At 43.4% G+C, this 20,075-nt stretch overlaps 2 protein-coding genes across 2 annotated transcripts; both read left to right on the top strand.

Annotated features, from left to right (window-relative positions):
• The first annotated feature begins 2,156 nt into the window (after positions 1-2,156).
• On the top strand, positions 2,157-4,595 carry LOC110689499 (translation initiation factor IF-2-like). Its single transcript, XM_021866282.1, has 4 exons — positions 2,157-2,268; positions 3,110-3,213; positions 3,297-3,452; positions 4,056-4,595. The coding sequence occupies exons 1-4, from the start codon at positions 2,157-2,159 to the stop codon at positions 4,593-4,595; spliced, it is 912 nt and encodes a 303-aa protein (XP_021721974.1).
• Positions 4,596-12,645: 8,050 nt separating this feature from the next.
• LOC110689274 (flavin-containing monooxygenase FMO GS-OX-like 4) lies at positions 12,646-18,090 on the top strand. Its single transcript, XM_021866027.1, has 8 exons — positions 12,646-13,032; positions 14,798-15,064; positions 15,584-15,654; positions 15,841-16,002; positions 16,136-16,218; positions 16,349-16,484; positions 16,587-16,760; positions 17,615-18,090. Exons 1-8 carry the CDS (start codon positions 12,753-12,755, stop codon positions 17,843-17,845), a joined length of 1,404 nt encoding a protein of 467 aa, XP_021721719.1. The 5' UTR covers positions 12,646-12,752; the 3' UTR covers positions 17,846-18,090.
• Positions 18,091-20,075: the final 1,985 nt, after the last annotated feature.

The raw sequence follows: 20,075 nt of genomic DNA, 5'->3' as shown, positions 1-20,075 counted from the left end.
AACCAACAAAAAATATAAAAAAACTTACTGACACTTTCCCCTGAAGTTGTTTCCCTTGACAAGGCTGGTTCGCGCTCGCCTTGGTCGACGGAGATCGGTTGGTGTTGTGTGGTGGGCTACTGTCGTCAGGTTGTGATGGTGCTATTGGTGGTGGTAGTGTTGTAGGTGGTGGTGGCTAGGCATGGAAATGGATCGGGTTCGGGGCGGGTGGACCATCACCCACCTCCATCCACCCCACCCGATCCATCCACCACCTGCTATAACATCCACCCATCACCCTCGGGTGAAACGGATGGTTCGGGCCAAGTGACAATCGGATGTAAAATATGAGAATTTAAAATGAATAAAAAAATTACATAAGGTGTTGAAGGACGAACCGATGAATCATACCCAGATTCATTACCATCCAAAACATCATTTCATATACCTAAATTAGCATCAAATTCACACCAACAATTAATTAAAAAAAAGTAGCAAATTCAAATATACATATGAATCTTAAACACAAGCAACAAAGTCGTGAAAATAACCTTAAAACAAGCATAAAATCGAATTAATTTCGTGAAAAATAAGGCAACAACTTTGTGAAGAAAAAGGTAGCAAATTCGTGAAAAAAAAGGCGGCGTTTTCCTTGCTGAAGTTGCTACTACTGCGTTCCTATATATGGTGCCACCGTGAGGCAGAGTCGCAGAGAGAGGGAAGAGAAAGAGGCAAAGAGCGGTGGTGGTTTTTTTTTTTTTTGAACCTTAGGGTTTAAAAATTACAAATATTGAATAAGGAGTAGGGACATTAGCTTTAGTTGGGCCTGGCCCAATATAAAAATTCGGAAATTTAAATGAAATATTCGGGTGATGGATCGGGTTAACATGTCGGGTGATGGGTGGAAATTTTCCGCCCGAATTCGATTCGCCACCCACATCCGTTAACCCATCACCCACCTATCATCTGTTTTGGGTGTTTTTGTCCCTCGGGAGAGTTACAACACGAAGACTGATTCGGGGTGAGCTGTACCTGCAAAACAAACGGAGACACCAGTTGGGTGGTGCTCCGCCTCCGACGCACAAGTTAGAAACTTGAAGGGAGAAAAAAGGTGCGGAAATTTAGGTAGGGATATGCTCGGATTCCAAGCTCAGGATGTCTCTATCAAAGAGTAAATGTGTAATAAATGGATAAAACGTGTCCTCAAAATGAGGGACATCTCCCTATTTATAGGATCTTTTGGAATTGTGCCCCTGATTAGGTTACTGAACCCTAATCATTGGTGGGATGCGCCGTTTGGCGGCATTCTCGGGATTTGGGCCTGAAGGCCGCCTTTTCCCTTGATTTCGGGAATGACACGTGTCAAGCAGGGATTGGTCCAATTTAGACCAATCTGGGGCTGACACGTGTCACCTTCTGATTGGGCCACGTGGCAGGGTAAAATTATCCTAAACATTTGCCCCTCACAGATGTGACGTGGCACGCCACGTGGCATCTGTGAAACATGTCACGTTCCGGCTGGCGGTAATTTTACCGTTACAGAGTAACCGTTCATCTTCCGGGTAAATTACGGAAATGCCCCCAAATTTACCCTCTATATATAGCCGTTTTACCCTCATAATTTTGTACGTTTACAAAAATTTTCTAGAGAGAAAAACTTCGAGAGAGCAGAAGTCATCCGTTTGAGTCAGGCGCGAGCAAGAAACTTTGTTCTTCCGCAACCCAGCCGGACCCGCCTTCCTTCAGATATCAAATCCAAAGGTACCGTCTCTGTCTCTCTCAGCTCTTTTCTTTTTTTCACCGCTTGTACATATTTTTTGCAATAAATGGATGCATCACCAACACACACGGCACAGCCTAGGTTAGAGTCCAGCCGGTCACCAGGGACGGCTGAGTCTAGGACTGGGAGTGCCGGCTCGGGGTGTTGGGACCACCCTTTTCCATGGATTCCGACCAGTTATGTGTTTGTGCAGGACACCATGGCTCGGACAATGCAGACGGCCACTGATCCGAATTATAGAAGCGAAGGCTCAGGCGGCCAAACGCCTGAGGGAGAATCGTCTGGTCAGGGAGACTAGACGGCTCTAGAGAGATCCCCTCCGCGCGCCCCTTCAACCCCTGTTGACTCTTTCTTGGAAGAGTGTGACCAAGGTGGCGACCAGGCCGCCTCTGCCCCCATGGACCAAAGCGAGGGGGAGACGGAGAGTGACAGCTCCGCCTCTACCTCCGAGAGCAGCAATGACTTGCCCCCTCTTCCGAATAGCGAGGAGGAAGAAAGGAAAAAGTGGAGTGAGAAGGATGATCCCTTCAGCATCCACGTCTCCTCCAAGGACCGAATCCAGATGGGGGAGAACTTAGAGAACTTTAAGAAAATGCACCCACTTGGAGACGGGTATAAGATCCGGGTGCCGCCTGAGCTGGGCACCATCGCTTAGGGGGATGATCAAGAGAACGCCAACAGCTATTTTGGCTGTTATGAGGTGGCGTTCAAAGCCGACCTTCGCTTCCCCCTTCACCAGGCGGTGAAGGCAATTTTGAGAGGCTACGACCTTGGGGTCTGGCAAATTACCCCCCAACTCCTGGACCAACATTCTGGGGTATGTTGCCGCCTGCGAGTTCCAAGGGCTTAACCTCGGCTGGGAGGCCTTTGCAAGCATGCATTACCTCAGCAGAAGCTCAGGCGGCTGGAGGGTGTGGTATACTCTAACTACACATCCGCAATACATGATGACCTTGGACAAGGTCTCCAAGTTCGATGGCTGGAAGCACAGGTTCTACCTGATGTCAGCCCCAACCAGACGGGAAAATTATGAATTCCGTCTGTACAATAAGAAGCCCGACTTGTTGGGCAGGAAGTGCGCTCTTCCCCGGATCCCAGAGGAAGACTTTGACAAAATAATCGAGGCAGACTTTTTTCGGCCTCACAGACGCAACTCTGTCAACCGGGGAAACAATAAAAGTCCCTAAGAATTGGATTCCCAAGAGCGCCTAGTTCAGGGATGAATGTTTCCTAGCCGCCTGCGGGCTAGGGCACATGTTTAATAAACGTATGCGCCTGGGTTCACACCGTCTGTAGTATTTTTCTATCGGAATTGATTTATGATTCTGATAAATTTCTTTCTTTTTGCAGAAGAAGCGCTAAACATGTTGCAATCGGAGAAAACTCCCAAGCGGTCTTCTGCGACCATCCGCAAAGATCTTGCGGAGAAAGCTGCGGCCGAGCTCAGGGCCAAGGTATTGAGCGCCTGACCCTTTCTTAAGTTTATTTTATAAATTGTCTTGCCCGGATACTAACCTTTACTTGTTTATTTTCACAGGGGGGAGAAGTTGGGAAATCGTTTGAGAAGAATCTCAAACGGGCTAGAGAGGAGGCCCCAGCCGTTCTCAATAAAATAAAAAAGTCTGCCTCTGCGTCAACTCCTGGCGCCTCAGCCGGGGCTAAGACGATGCGGATAGCGGGGCGACTCGAGAAGGTAGGCGGCAGCCTGTGCCTTGATCTCGCCAACCCCTCGGCAGCCGCGGGGTTCACCACGCTTGCAAGCGTTTCCCGCTTGGCCGGCTCTGAAGGTAAGAACCCTTTTGAATCCCCGCTTGAGCTGGGGTGGCCTTTACGGGTGAAATCCCACTCCCAACAGACGTCATCCTCAGTCGGTCGGCAACAGATAGATGCTGCCTTAGTTTCGCACTCATCACGTATTGATTGTGGTGCAGATCAATCTCCCCGCTGACCAGACGTCCAGAAGCACGCCAAGGCCATGCTGGATGCCGTCCGGAAGAGGGATAAGGACAATATCCTTGGGATAGAGACGTTCAATCTTGAACGCATTCTATCCCTTCTGGCTGAGGTAAGAAACTTGTCAATTCAATGTTATTTTTTCCAAGTAATTATCTCGCCTGTAATTCTTATACCGCATGCTTTTTCCAGGCCGTGCTGCGGGTGGATGGGCTCAAACCTCCTTATTCCCGCAAACGGGATGAGGTAAAAAGGGCCAAGAAGTCCGCCATAGACGCTGATAATATTGCTTTCCACTCAACTATTGTAAATGAACTTGAAACTAAAGCAATAATTATGACAGACGTCTAAAATCCAGCAGTTGGAGCTAGATCTAAAGGCGGCCGACCAGCGGGCAACGGATGCTGAGACGGCCAAGAAAGGGGCGGAGGAGGCCCGGAAGAAGGCAGACGAGAGCGCCAAACAGGCTGATGAGGCGCTCAAGAAGGCCCAGGCGGACCTTGGCAAACTGAAAACCAAGGTTGAGAGGCTGGAGAAGGATGCTTCTCAAGCTCAGAAAAAATTTGCAGCAACCCTAGAGGCGGAGCAAAACCGCCTTGTTGCTGAGAGTGATGCTGACAACGACGCCTGTATGAAGATTGCTTGGGCTGCCTTGTACCCAGACGTTGATTATAGCATCTGGGCAATGGCACACAGCTATGCCGAGTACGTGGTGTACTTGAGAGAGCAAGGTGAGCCAGAGCCTGCCTCCTTTGAAGCCTGGCTCAGCAACAATGAGCCAACCGCGCCTGAGCTTCCTGGTCCCGGCGAAGCGCACCAAATTCCCTCAGATGATGAGGAGAAGGGGGAGAACCAGGAGGCTCCGTCTGCAAGCCAGAAGTGACCCCTCAACGGTAGTATGCCAGTCTTTGCTTTTTTAATTCCTTTTTATTCAGCGGCTGTATGCCAAAAATTGCTTTTTCCGGCCTGCGTGCCGAGTATTTGTGTTTTTACCGGCTATGGAGCCGGGTTAATTAACAATTTCTTTCTCCCGGACGGGGTCCGGTTAACATTTGATCCATTACAACCGTTTGGTTGGATGGACTTTTATGAATTGCACCGACTGAGTCGGTTTTGATCATTTTGCATTTGAATTTTAATTTTTGCCTATCTTATGAAAAGCATGCGACGATTTTTTGCCTAACTAGTCAATAGTCTGGCTGTCCTTGCCCCTGGACGGCTGTGTAATTGGTTTCAATTGGAGCTGGTTGATTGACTTGAAAACGTCTGATGCTGCAAAGAGCATGATATGTTTGTAAGTCAATCAATCACAGTAGTGATTGCCCCAATCCAAGTGCATAGCCGTACACCAACAGGCGTTTTGGTCACTACCCAGACGGCTTATGCCCGTCTTGGTAGAGATTTCATAGCCATTGAACTCTTGCCCCAATTAGGGTGAGGTGCAATTTTAAAATAAATAACCTAAGTGAGAACTTCAGCCGGTGACCGACTGATGCCTATGGGCATCCGGTATTTAGGAACTTATTCGTTCTTCGTAGGTTATTTTGGTCAGACGGCTATGAGTTGACCAATTTGGTCGTTCAATTTTTGCCGTCTGCATGGATACGTAGAACCGACAGATAATCTGTTCTCTGCGACGATTGCACCCAGAGGGGTGTCGCCGGACGCCTTTGTCCATGTTGGGACAGGCGATTTTATAAAAATAGCAACCATCCGTCCATTTTAGCCTCTGGTCTTGTTTGAGACTGGTTGTGTAGCGACTAAACGTTTTTGTGCTTAGTGTCTTAATCAGTGTTGAATTTACACTAAGTATTGAACTTAGTTTTTTAAGCAAACGAGTCTGTCTGAGTATTACCCAGACGGACATGCAAATATTTGATCATGCTAAGTATCAAACTTAGTTAGATAAAGGGAGAATCCGTCTGAGTATTACCCAGGCGGATTGTCAAGAAGTTGAATAAACAAAGTATCAAATTTAAATAAACAAGGGATCCGAGCATTACCTAGGCGGATAAACAAATGTAACCTTCACTAAGTATCGAACTTAGTTAGGTAGATGGGGAATCTGCCTGGATATTACCCGGATGGATAATCAAACGATAACTCAGTTTTGCAAACAGAGACTGAATCTTCATTAATTGACTCACTGTTTACAAAAAGTTACATTCTCAGAAGTAGTACTTTTTTAGATTGTCTACATTCCAAGTTCTAGGCAGGCGCCTGCCGTCTGGAGTTTCCAGGCGGTAGGTGCCGTCCCTTACTTCTTCATAGATCCGGTAGGGGCCTTCCCAATTTGGGGTTAGCTTTCCCAGCTCATTGGCCCTACCGGTTGCCTCCATTTTTCGTAACACTAAGTCGTCAACTTTCAAAGGACGCTTGTGTACTTTTTTGTTGTAGGCTCTCGTCATTCTCAGACGGTAAATCTCATGACGCAAGGCGGCATTGCCCTTGCGTTCTGGGAGTGAATCCAATGCCAGACGCATTGCTTCCCAGTTTGCCTCTTCGTCATACAGCATGACTCTGAGAGTCGGCTCGTAATGTTCGATGGTCAAGACGGCTTCAGCACCGTAAACCATGAGAAATGGGGTTTCACCGGTTGCCCCTTTCGCTGTTGTCCGGATGACCCACAGGACATGGATTAATTCTTCTGCCCATAAGCCACCGGCTCTTTCTATTTTCTTTTTAATGCCGTCTGAGATGAGTTTGTTGAAAGCTTCAACTTGGCCGTTTGCTTGGGGCCGGCCAACAGATGCGAAATAGCTTGAGATCCCTTGATCTCCCAACCAAGTTTTTAGCTGAGGCGTCTCAAACTGAGGACCATTATCAAACACCATAGACATGGGTACCCCGTACCGGGTGATAACATTCTTCCAGATAAAGGAAATGACGTCTGAGGTCTTGATGTTTTTAACCGCCTCAGCCTCCACCCACTTGGTGAAGTAATCCACAGCCACCAAGATGTAGCGCTTTCCGCCTGGAGCAGGCGTGTAGGAACCTAGAATGTCCATGCCCCATTTTGCAAACGGGATTGGGCTGTGGATGGCCGTCAGATCAGTAGCCGGACGGTGAATGAGTTTGCCAAATTTTTGGCACTTGTCACATTTCTTCACCAACTCCTTGGCGTCTGCCTCAGGAGTGGGCCAAAAGTACTGTCGTCTGGCTCTGACGGCTAGGGACCTGCCGCCTATGTGAGAGGCGCAGAATCCCGAGTGCAAGTCTTCGAGAACTACTTTCCCCTTTTCTGGGGTGACACACTTCAACAAAGGCTTCAGAAACCCCGCCTTAAAGAGTTCTCCATTTTTCAACTCAAATCTTGCAGCTCGCTTTTTCAGGACGGCTGCTTCCTGTGGCGAATCAGGAAGTGTGCCGTCTGAGAGATAGGCCCGGATGCCATCCATCCAGGTAGAGCTTCGGTCCAGAATTCCAATGGGATCCTCATGGATGCTTCTCTTTTCAAGAACTTCCCAGAAGACTGACCGAGGCATATCATGGCAGGCGGAAGATGCCAGCTGTGACAATGCATCCGCCTGGTTGTTTTCCGACCTAGGCACCTGATTCAGCCGGAATTCCTCAAGTGCCTTGGTCTCTTCTTTGACTGCCTGAAGATATTTAATAATAGTCGGATGGGTAGCCTCATAACTTCCCTCATACTTGCTAACAACCAATTGAGAATCAGAGTAGGCGTCAATTTTCATGGCCCCTGCCGCCTTACACATGCGTATGCCGGCTAGCAGGGCTTCATATTCTGCCTCATTGTTAGAGGCCTGAAACTTGAAGCGCAGTGCATATTCAAATCTGTCTCCTTCAGGAGATTCATAAATTACGCCTGCACCACAGCCGTTCTTTGTAGAGCTCCTGTCCACGTACACTTTTCAAACCTGATCAAGATTATCCGGAGCCACCGGACGAGTCATTTCCACAATGAAGTCGGCAAACGTCTGACCTTTCACTGCCTTTCTTAGTTCGTAAGTGATTTCAAGGCTCTGCATTTCAATAGCCCATTTCAACATTCTCGCGGATGAGTCCAAGGTAGACATTGGCCGCTTGAGTGGCTGGTCCGTGTAAATCACCACCGGATGTGCCAAAAAGTAAGGCTTCAATTTTTTGAATTCCATATACAAAGCAAAGCCAAAATTTTCAACCATGGGGTACCGGAGTTCAGCATTTTTAAAAACATGGCTAATGAAATAAACCAGGAGCTGCACGCCGTCTCGCTCAGCAAGGAGAACGACACTGAGGGCATGGTCTGAGACGGCTAAATACATGTACAACGTCTCCCTAGGCAAAGGACTGACCAACCTAGGTAGAGAATGTAAATGCTCTTTCAACCTCTGGAACGCCGCCTCAGTATCATCCCCCCATTAAAAATCTGGTCTTCTTCCTGATTGCTTGGAAGAAGTAGAGGCATTTGTCACCTGACCGGCTGAGGAACCTCCCTAGGGCGGCCAGACAACCGGTGAGTCTCTGAACTTCCTTGACAGAGCGGGGTGACTTCATGTCAATCACCGCCTGTATCTTTTTGGGGTTAGCCTCAATCCCCCTTTGATCAATCAGAAATCCGAGAAACTTCCCAGACTCAACACCAAAGACGCATTTCTTAGGATTTAACATAACCTTATGTCGCCTGAGGATGGTGAATGTTTCTCGGAGATCAGCCAGGTGATCCGTCTGTAGCTTGGATTTGACTATCATGTCATCAATGTACGCCTCCACATTCCTCCCAATTAGATTGATGAAGACCGTACTAATCATCCGTTGGAAAGTGGCAGGCGCATTTTTCAAGCCAAACGGCATCACCGTATAACAGAATAACCCCTGATCAGTGACGAAGGCCGTCTTCTCTTGATCCTTTTTCCACAGGGGTATCTGATGGAAGCCGGAGTAGGCATCCATAAAACTCATCAAGGCGTGGCCGGCTATAGAATCGACCAGACTGTCGATCTTTGGAAGCGGGTAACTGTCCTTTGGACACGCTTTGTTGAGGTCTGTGTAATCAACACACATGCGCCAGGTCCCATTCGGTTTCTTAACAAGGACCACATTGGCCACCCAGTCGGGGAAATTACAAGGTCGAATGAACCTGGTGTCTAGCAGCTTTTTGACTTCGGCAGCTGCCGCCTGACTTCTTTTCTCGCCGTGATTTCTTTTCTTTTTCCGGATGGGCTTCTTTTTGGGGTCCACGACGAGCTTGTGGACAACAAGATCCGGGCTGACGCCTAACATATCTTCCACTTCAAATGCAAAAATGTCTTTGAATTCTTTCAGCAGAAGGTGCAAGCTTGCACCCAAGGTAGAATGAGCAACCGTCCCAACCTTAACAGTATGTTTTGGACGGCTGTCATCCAGAACGAGATCAATGCTTTCGCCAGCCGGTTGGGGACGGAGCTCATCTGACCGTTCACCGGTCAGTGATTGCTATTTTTTCTCTTTTTTCACCTCCACCAGCAGAGGAGCCTTTCTTTTCTTTCCGGCTGCTGGTGGAGCAGGAGCTGGGTCGGCATCCTTGACATTGTCAAGGTCTATTGGTTCCTGACCGCCTGGGGCCACGGTATCTCGGACGGCTGAGAGATAACACTCTCGGGCCGTCTTCTGATCCCCGTTCAAGGAACCAATAGAGCCATCATCCCTCTCATACTTGATGAGCATGAAGGAAGGGATGATTACTGCCTTGGCTACGTTGAGGGTTGGCCTGCCAAGAATGATGTTATAGGCGGTCAACTCCTCAACGACCAAGAATCTGACGACAATATGTCGTCCCTGGCCTTTCTCTCCCAGCCGGATGGGTAAGTCAATTCTCCCGGCTGGGTAGACCATCCCACCCCCAAAACCAACCAAGGGGTGGGTGACCGGATGCATGCTGCTGACGTTGTATTTCAGCTTTTGCAGGCACCGGAGACTGATGATGTCTGATGAGCTGCCGGTGTCTATAAGGATCCGTCCAACCAGTTGATTGGCAACCTTACATTCAATGACCACCGGGTCATCATGCGGGCGGCGAACGCTGCCCCTATCCTTCTCAGTGATCAAGACGTCTGGGAAGGAGGAGCTGGCTTTCGCCTGTTCATCATCATCTTTGTCCATCTTTCGAAGATGGCTCTTGGTGCCCCGGATGGTAGGGCCACCACATGAGAACCCGCCTGCTATAGTGTAGACCGGCTCCTTATCGGTATCCGAGCTACTAGCAGGCTGGGGGGTAGTCTTGGAGGACTGACCCTTGTTTTTCTTTTTTGCCCCGGCTGGGGACTTAGAAATGTAGGACTTCAAAAGCCCTTTGTCAGCCAGACGGTCCAACGTACGCTGAAGACTGAAGCAGTCGTTGGTGTCATGGCCGACCTCCTCATGGAACTGATAGAATTTATTCTTGTTCCGTGTCTGGACAGAACTCTTCATAGGATTCGGCTTCTCAATGGACAGCCGGTCCTTTGCCTCCATGAGGATGGAGTTGCAGTCTTTATTAAACTCGTACTTGGGGACGTACGGTTTAAATTCTTTCTTTTTCTTCTGGGACGGCTGGTCAGAGTCAGTAACCGCCCAGACTTCTTTTCTTTTCTTGCTCTCTTCTTTGTTTTTATCCAGCTGAGCTGACCGGCTGTCTTTCTGTTTGTTAGACTTCTTGGAGTCCGACTGGCTACCAGGCGAGCAGAGGTCGGTAGCTTGAATGTAGCTTTCCGCCTCCCTCAGGGCCGCCTATAGGGTGAAAGCCCCTTTTCTGACTAGGTCGAACTTAAAGGTCGACCCGTCTCTCAGACCTTTAAAAAAGTCTGTAAAGGCTACCTCATTAGACAGCCCCTGAATCTGAATTCTAATCAGGTTGAACCGCCTGACATATGAGCGCAATCCTTCTCTCTCTCCCTGCTTAACAGTGCTCAAATCAAGGCTTGTTTTCTTAGCAAGGATGTTCATTGAGAAGTTGGAAGCAAACAGGAAGGCAAGCTTCCTGAAGCTATCTATGGACCCGGCTGGCAGATTGCCAAACCATTGTTGGGCAATGCCCTTCAATGTAGCCGGGAAGCATCGACATCAAGTGACATCGTCCAACCCCTGCAGATACATGAGGTTGGTGTAAGCCATGAGGTGATCTTCCGGATTGGTGGTACCATCATAGGTACCAACCAACACATTCTTAACCTTGGCCGGCTGTGCCGCCTCGGTTATCTCCCGAGTGAACGCAGAAGGTTGTTCACCCAGGCGCAGCAGACGAAGCTGCCAGTCCAATGGCTGGACATTTGGATATGCCGCCTGACCCCCAAAGAAGGTCGGCTGCATGAAGTGAGGAGGATATTGTCCGTAAGCCTGAGTAGGCACATACGGTACATTTCCAATCATATGAGGGCCAGAATGGACGGTATTACCGCCTGTCTGACTCTCATTCAAGGAGGGTGCACTCCCTGCAGAAATATTGTTGAAGCTGTCTGGAAAGTTCGACGTTGAAGCCGACTCAGACAGCGATTGATTTCTCTTCCGGTTAATGATCTCTCGGGCATCGAGAGTTGATTTTTTACTTCTCACCGTCTGATGAGGCGGGCGAGGGTTATTGGTGTTCCCCCCAGGAAGGAGAATTTTCGACCAATCGATGGTCCCGGCTGCCTTCTCCTTTGGGTAAGGAGTGGGCTGCCGGTTTCTGACTGACTTCCCCTTCTCAGGAGGAGTCTTCTTCGCCGACTGACCTTTACTTGGGCCAGCCCGGCTTTTGGTGATCAGCTTTGTAATTTCACCCTTGAAACTCGTCATGAACCTCATGAGTTCGTCTCGGGTCACAGGGGCCGATCCAGCTGCCGTTTGGGTTGCCCCTTCCGGCTGCCCAGTAGGTCTGCTCGGACCCGCCTGGGAGGCGCCCCGCTCCAGAGTCTCTCTGGGCCGGATGCGCTTGACTCTGAGAGAGCCGTCCTCGCCTGTAGAGGTTTCGACCTAAGGATCCTCATCCTCCTCATGGTCTGTAAAGACTTCCGGGTCTTCGCCCAGACGGTTAGGGGGTGGTATAGAGTCTTGAACCATCTTCAAGGTACTCTCCCCACAGACGGCGCCAAATATTTTGGGTGTTTTTGTCCCTCGGGAGAGTTACAGCACGAAGACTGATCCGGGGTGAGCTGTACCTGCAAAACAAACGGGGACACCAGTTGGGTGGTGCTCTGCCTCCGACGCACAAGTTAGAAACTTGAAGTGAGAAAAAAGGTGCGGAAATTTAGGTAAGGATCTGCTCGGATTCCAAGCTCAGGATGTCTCTATCAAAGAGTAAATGTGTAATAAATGATAAAACGTGTCCTCAAAATGAGGGACATCTCCCTATTTATAGGGTCTTTGGGAATTGTGCCCCTGATTAGGTTACTGAACCCTAATCATTGGTGGGTTGCGCCGTTTGGCGGCATTCTCGGGATTCGGGCCTGAAGGCCGCCTTTTCCCTTGATTTCGGGAATGACACGTGTCGAGCAGGGATTGGTCCATTTTAGACCAATCTGGGGCTGACACGTGTCACCTTCTGATTGGGCCACGTGGCAGGGTAAAATTACCTTAAACATCATCCATTTAAACCGGGTTCTTCACCCATCTAATAAGATTAGTGGAGCGGGCGAGCAGATGTTCCACCGGATATTTCCATCTTTAGTGGTGGCTTGGTGAACAGTGAAGAAGATGGTAGTGTAAGACGTAGATTGAATTAGAGGGAAGAGATTATTTTATAAGGGTATGTTGGATATTTATAACGTCGTCTTAAATATTTTACTTCCTCCGTTCTTTTATTATTGCAACACTTGTCTTTTTAGGAAGTTTCACAAATATTGCAACATTTCCTTTTTAGGAAAAAAAATTATTTGTGTTCACACTATAAATACCCAACATACCCTTGCTTTTTCGCACTTACTTTTTAATGGGGAGTTCAAAATTGACCCACCTCGAAATCAAATCATTACATCAGTTGTGGTTGAAACTTCTTCTTCGCCATTAAAGAAAAACAACTAGTTCCGTACCCCATAACACGTTGCTTTTAAAAAAATGCTTAAGTTTACACAAATCACGTCACATTGTTTGTACAAAATTTCCCAAAATGCCCCTCCCGTCAACACCCAAGAAAGTGGCCGTGATCGGCGCCGGAGCAGCCGGCTTAGTGGCGGCGCGTGAGCTGAAAAAGGAAGGTCACAATGTAGAGGTGTTCGAGCGTAATACTCGGTTGGGTGGGTGCTGGGTTTACTCACCCGAGGTAGAGTCTGACCCGCTTGGACTCGACCCGACCCGGAAAATCGTTGAGTCAAGCTTGTACGCTTCTCTTCGCACTAATCTTCCTAGAGAAGTAATGGGTTTTCGTGATTTTCCCTTTATTCCTACTGGTAATCATCTAATTATCAACTTTTAATTTCTCATGTTTTTGTTGTTATTTCTGTAATTAACAGTTAATTACATTAGACTAGAGTATCATCTAATTTATGTCTTTGTTGTTATTTCTGTAATTAACAGTTAATTACATTAGACTAGAGTATCATCTAATTTGGTTTTGGTGGAACTGAACATTCTAGATTGTTTTTATTCAGTATTTAATTAGTTTTGGAGTTGGAAAACATGGACAAGTTGATCTCTTTTATCAACTTGCAAAGCAAATTTGGATTGTTTGATTGTATGTACTTTCTTCGTATCAAATTAGTTGACACATTTTGACTTTTAACACTAGTCATACTCTATGAACACTGCAAAAATAGATAGATAGATAGATAGATAGATAAAACGGCAAGTGTTAGAGGTTTTAATCTGTGAACTGTGCAAAATTACACCATTTAATTAGTTGCCACTTCAGAAAGATAATTTTGTATTTTCTCAAATTGTATGCTTTTTGATCGGATATTTAATCATTTCGACCATAGTATGTTTCAATATAATTACAAAATTGCCTCTTGATTACTTGAAATGTGAGTTTTGTAATTTAGGAAGATTAACTTGTCTTTTTTCGAGTTTTTACAATGGAATTTGAAAGTAGCAATGGTGTTTGGTGGAGTTAGGAACAAAACATTGTTGGTTTGGTTGTTTAATCAGGTTTCTTGGAGCATATTTATGGTGAATTTGGAGTCTTGGAGAGATGGTAAATCTATGCTCTAAAGAATTGGATTAGGTTGTTATAATTCTGGTATAGTTTAGTACTTTAAGTCTTTAACTGTCAACGAATGCAAAGATATATACGAAATAAGATGTTAGTTGTTGTATGTGCTTCCTCTATTCATGGTCATTTGAAGTTGATCATTTTCCCTGTTCCAAAAGTTGAATCGGGGAGAAATTAAGGATAGAGAGATGGGAGGTATGGATTATGGAGTAGTATTTCTATTGTTTTGTTTGATTAATTATTTTGTTAGCTATTATAGAAGAAATCAAGAAATGAATGAAATAAAAAAAACCCTACCCCTTGAAGTTTCAGAATTTGTCATTTATCCCTATGCTTAGTAGACATTTACACTTTGTTCAGATTAGAGAAAATGGAGAGAGGGGGTGGGGTGGGAGGGGAAAGGAACAAGCTAAGTTTTTCTAGGCATTTTCCCTCAGTCTTTAATAAAAATCGTTATGGTCCCTCCAAAAATAGATTAGGGGTTGGTGGAAGGAAGGTGGAGGGAGGAGAGTTTCCTACACTCTTTAATAAACACCATCTCTCCAAAATTGGAGGGAGAATGGAGCTTCATTTTTCCCTCTCGTTTTGTCTCTTCCCCCTCTTATTCTTTCCCCTTATATCTTGCTATTCAAACAAAGTGTAAGTGCTGTTAACTAATCATTTAACTATAAATATTAGTTTATCAACCTTTATGGGAATTGCTACCTTTTATAGTCTGGAATGAGATATTTGAATATGGGACATGGAACTTGCATTGTGTATTATTTGTAAGGGCCGACCCCCTAGGAGATGACGTTTCTTGTTGTTGTTGACTTTAGGTGCAAAACTTATGTGAATTCAATTCTGCAGGAACTTTAGAGTTCTGGAAGGAAACTAATGTATTACATGATGGAAAGTATGAAAACAACCTTTATGACATTTATTTCGATTAGTATTTTTTAGGTTCTGTGATTGATTTTCTGGACTAGAATTACTGGTAATGGTGCATACCTTTTTCTTTATAGGCAAAGTTAATAGAGATTCACGAAGGTTTCCAGTTCATCAGGAGGTGCTGAGATACTTGGAAGATTTTGCTTTTCAGTTTGGACTGAATGAATTAATACGTTACCAAACAGAGGTGAGGCATGTTGGGTTGGAGACGGATGGAAAGTGGATGGTTAAATATAGGAGAGTTGGTGGAGATGAGGGCAGTGATGTGGCCAAAACTTACGATGCTGTGGTTGTCTGCAATGGACATTACACTGAACCACGAGTTGCTGATAATATTCCTGGTAATTAATTTGTATTCTTATAACTATTTCGTTCTAAATTTTTGAAAGAAAGGTTGATAATCACTAAATCTGATCTTTATTGCTGTGTTGTTTATGAGGGATGGGCGATGATAATCACATAACTCTTATTGTTAATAGTGTTATATCACTTGATGTGTAAGTGTGTAACATATTATAAGCATGGAGTCTTGAAACCACCTGAAAACATAATGGTTTATGAACTTTCTTTCACTATTATAAGCATTAAGTGGCCCATCTTTTTAAAACATTGCATGGACATGAGTAGTATTTTTAGAGATCGATTATATGGTTATCTGCCATTGATTTGTCTTATGCTAACAAATTTTGAAAATTATGAATAACATACAAGCTAAGCTTCCTTCTTTTTGTCTGACAAGATAGATCCAATTTTCCCACAATTTTACACGTTCTTGAATATTATATTTTGTTACTTGCTCCTATGTTGAGTGATGATGCATGTTAGTTCTTGATAGATTTTTCTTTGATGCCTTTTTACAGGCATTGACCTTTGGCCTGGGAGGCAAATTCATAGCCACAATTATCGTACTCCAGAACCCTATCAAGACCAGGTGTGTTTTTTGACTCGATCATATTCAGAATTTTAGATGCCCAGATGCACTCAATTCTATGAACTGCCCAAGGGAAGTTTTCATGGTTATCTTTGAATTGCATAATCTACTTTTCTTATTTTTCTCTGTTGTGTTTGTCTAGACATAACTGTTCTCCTTTTTTCAATGTCTTGTTGCTTCCATCAGGTTGTAGTTCTGATTGGGCTTTCTGCTAGTGCTATAGATATCTGTAGGGATATTGCTGTATCAGCCAAAGAAGTTCATGTAGCAAGTAGGTCCGAAGCAGCAGGAATATTGCAAAAATTGGGAAAGCATCCTGTTTATGACAACTTGTGGTTCCATCCAATGGTAAAACTACTCAACTAGAGGAAGAAACTGATAGCCGGCCTTCATGAGAAGTTATTTAAAATCATTGTTCATTTGCTTGATCTTTATTCTAGGATAGAGTTAAAATGGCATTCTTCTTCCATAAATAATGCAGATAGAAAAAGCTCATGAAGATGGTAGAGTATCATTTCAGGATGGGAGTGTGGTCCTTGCAGATGTCATTCTCCATTGCACCGGGTATTTTGACTAAAATTATCTATAGATAGATGCAAATGAATGACATTTGCATGATTTCAAATTATATGAACAAAATGCTGTAAAAAATAGAACCATTATTACTTATGAATTGATGCATCATTTTTTTCAGGTACAAGCAACATTTTCCTTTTCTTCACACCAATGGTTCCGTAAATGTTGATGATAATCGTGTGGAACCGTTGTACAAGCATGTGTTTCCTCCTGCATTAGCCCCAGGAATCTCTTTCATTGGTTTGCCATTATTGGTAAAATAATTTGGTGTTATACTTTCTTCTATCTAGAGGGAGATGATTTTCATCACTAGATGGCCAAAGAAATTGACCAAGTCATCTCAAATTTCATGCTAGGTTCTCCCGTTCTTCCTTTTCGAACTTCAAAGTAAGTGGGTAGCAGGCGTTTTATCAGGGCGGATATCACTTCCATCCAAAGAAAAGATGATGGAAGATGTGGAAGCCCTCTACTCAGAATTGGAAGCTAAGGGAGTTCCAAAGCGTCACACACATAGGATCCACGACGCTAAGGTAACTTTAGAAGAATGATTTACTTCTAAACTCTTTGCTTCTTGGTGCATGTTTAACATGGATTAGCTCATGTGAGTTATGTAACTAACATGAGAGCTTAGCACACAATTGTGCGTCAGGCTATCAGCTTCATGCTAGAAACATTTTTACAGGGGTGTAGATTTGATATGTAAAAAACGGGACAATATCTTTATCATGGCTAGATCGGCCCTGATTATGATTTTTAAATTCAAGAACTCTTTCTACCAATTCAAGAACTCTTTCTACCGTGCTAATTCTTTGTTAGAAGAAGTTGTTACAGAATAGTTAGAACTTGTTCTCTTTATCTGAAACAAGGAGATCTACTGATCTAGTATGATTTTAATAAAGTCTGATCTGACTTGATAATTTAACTAAACTTTGATCGCATTTAATACTAATCTATATAGAGAAGCATTATCAAAATGAATCTTGTTAGATTCGTCTCATTATGAATTTTTCAAATATGCAATTTTCATAATTTTTTCAATACACACAATTAATGATATCTAGCAATAAGTAAATAATAGTTAAAAGTTCTTATCTGATTTGATCTGAATGATTCTGGTCTAGTCTGATCTGAATTTATTAAGAAAAAAAGTAATTAGTATCTCAAACAAGTTGAAGAGAACAAGTCCTTAATTATAATGTTGATAAGCGGCTATATTTATTACTTACTGACTAGCTAGATTTTGATGTGTAATTTGCATAATATCGTTACCTTAGGAGTGATTTAAAATGGAGGAATGATGTGAAAATCTCTAGGAGTCCAGGAATGGATTATTCCACACAGAAATTTTTGTTGAAATTGATTTTGATGTTGGAATTTTACACAGCGGCTCTTTGGGCCATTTGAATACGAGGATTGGCTTGCTGCAGAATGTGGCTGCCCACCCGCTGAGGAATGGAGGAAGGGTATGTTTTATGGGACTTTCGTCCGCTTGATAAAACAAACAGAGACTTATCGTGATGAATGGGATGATGAAGACTTGGTTCTGCAAGCGTATGAAGATTTTATGCAATACTTATCGGCTGAAGGCAGAGCTGCAATTGCTGCTGCACTATGATTTAAAACTTTGTTTCATTGATGAAGAATTGTATTCATTGTCTAATTATACTGGTTTAGATTGCAAAGCCCAAGCACCCAATAAAGAATTACTACTACAATAAGAGAATGTAAACATGGTTGCAAACTTGCACGAGATTAGCAACCATGCACATTTTGGTCTAAATAAATTGAGTTTTTTCTATGTAGTAACCCTGTGTTTTTCATTATTTATTATAACGTCTTATATTTTATATTTCTAGTTAACTTTGCCCTTATAATGCCAAGAATTTTCTATGTTATGCCCTTGTGGTTTTTGTTTTCCAACTAAGGTGTATCCTTTTTTCAAGTCAAGGAGCAGAAAAGAAAGAGAGAAATTTTAAAAGCCAAAATTCTGTAATTGATAAGTTGTGTAATATGGTTGAAATACAATAATATATGTCCAACATCATTGATTTGATCATTTAACAGGAGGAAATTATGCAAGGAAGAGAACAAGATACCAGTGATAGAGAGTAATTTTTAAAATACCAAAACTTTTTTTTCTTAAAAATAAAGTGTCCAACCCTAAGGACAATGGTGTTAAAGTAGGATATGGTAATTAAAAGTCCAAGTGTCTAAATATATAAAATTAAAATTAGACACGTTTATATATGTATCCAACATTGTACCATGTATGTTAATGTGTGATGTGTGTACATTATTGGCACGATAATTGAATGGTGTGTCCGTGCTTGGTAAGTTTATAAGACCAAATCGTGTGGCGCATACTTGCCTATTTATCGACAACGGTGCAAGCGTTAGTTGGGAACGTGATTGAGGAGCACATAGCAATACAGATGACATATGACTTAAATTATGAGAGAAAACTCTTTCCTATTGGCGATGGAAACGGAACATGTAGGTTTTTGGGTTCAGTGACGGTCGAGCTAGTCAAAGCAGACACAAGCAGGTTTAAATCACCGAGTTTCTTGTAATATCTAAAAAGATAAGATGATTTAATACATGCAGCGACACAATTTCAAAATATATACCCACAAGGCCACAAGGGCCACAACAACACATAAACATATAAGCAAGAGGCAACACTGAGTGGGGAGCAAGTAATTTTTGTCCAATGATGGCTCTAAGGAGGCACCATGCGCATGATACGCTTCACATATATGATATGCACCCTTTTACCTCTAGGTCCTTCTTTAATGCCACTTCTCTTCATTGCCACTAATATATTACTAAAGAATCATATTTTCAATTTGAAGAGGCAATTTCACTACTTAATAATCGGGAAATATAAGTTTATCTGTCACATAAACAAATTTTTGTTAATCTGGTGGCATTTGTGTAAATATATTAAAAAAAGTGTGGTCATTTATTCAGTACTTTTGGTGAGGTGTCCAATTACTGTTTGCAACTTGCATTTAGAAAATTACACATGTACCCCTCAACTAGTACATAAAAAGACGCATGTACCCCTCCACACACAAATTATGTTTATTTGGAGAATTAATTGGGGGCAGCTCCTTAATAATCATTCATTTGATAAAATACTATGTAGTAATATATAATCATTCATTTGAATCTATGATACCCAAAATTTGTGTGCGGTCCAATTTTAGTATAATTATATGTATCATATCATATGATTAACAAATATTATTTGATGTGCACACGAATACAATATTTTAGACCATAAAAATTAAAAATAATTGAATCCCAATTGGTCCACCACTACACCACATGTGCTTCCCTATCTTCTAATTTATCAAATCCATTGAACTTGATAAAATACAACAAATTAACAATTTTCTAGAATTAATTCATGCATTTTCAAGGTACATTGAATTCACCTTTCTATCATTTTACTATAAATTATGGTGACAATTTTCTCTAACTAAATCATCATCATCTCTCTCTCTCTACCCCATTTCTCTCTCTAAAAAATTAAAAGAAAATAAAAGAAGTTAGCTAGCAATATAATGGCATCAGAAGAAGTATGTTTGTGTATTGCAATATCAATAATGGGTTTTATTTATTTGATGTTTCAAATGTTGGAATATCAATGGAGTTATTACTCTGTTGCTTTCTTGCTTCATGACTCCTGTAGTTTCCCACCTATTTTTTGTCCTCCTACATGGGCTCACTTTTTCTTGCCCGTCAATTTTACAACAATCGATCGTGAAAAAGATGTTAACGTGTTATGTAGTCGTAAGGATGAACGACTAGGACAACAACAACAACAATACATCGCGAAT

Source organism: Chenopodium quinoa, unplaced genomic scaffold (assembly GCF_001683475.1).
Source record: "Chenopodium quinoa cultivar QQ74 unplaced genomic scaffold, ASM168347v1, whole genome shotgun sequence".
In the NCBI taxonomy this organism is placed as follows: domain Eukaryota; kingdom Viridiplantae; phylum Streptophyta; class Magnoliopsida; order Caryophyllales; family Amaranthaceae; genus Chenopodium; species Chenopodium quinoa.
Note: the sequence above shows the minus strand (reverse complement) of the source record. Positions and strands in the feature narration are given on the sequence as shown.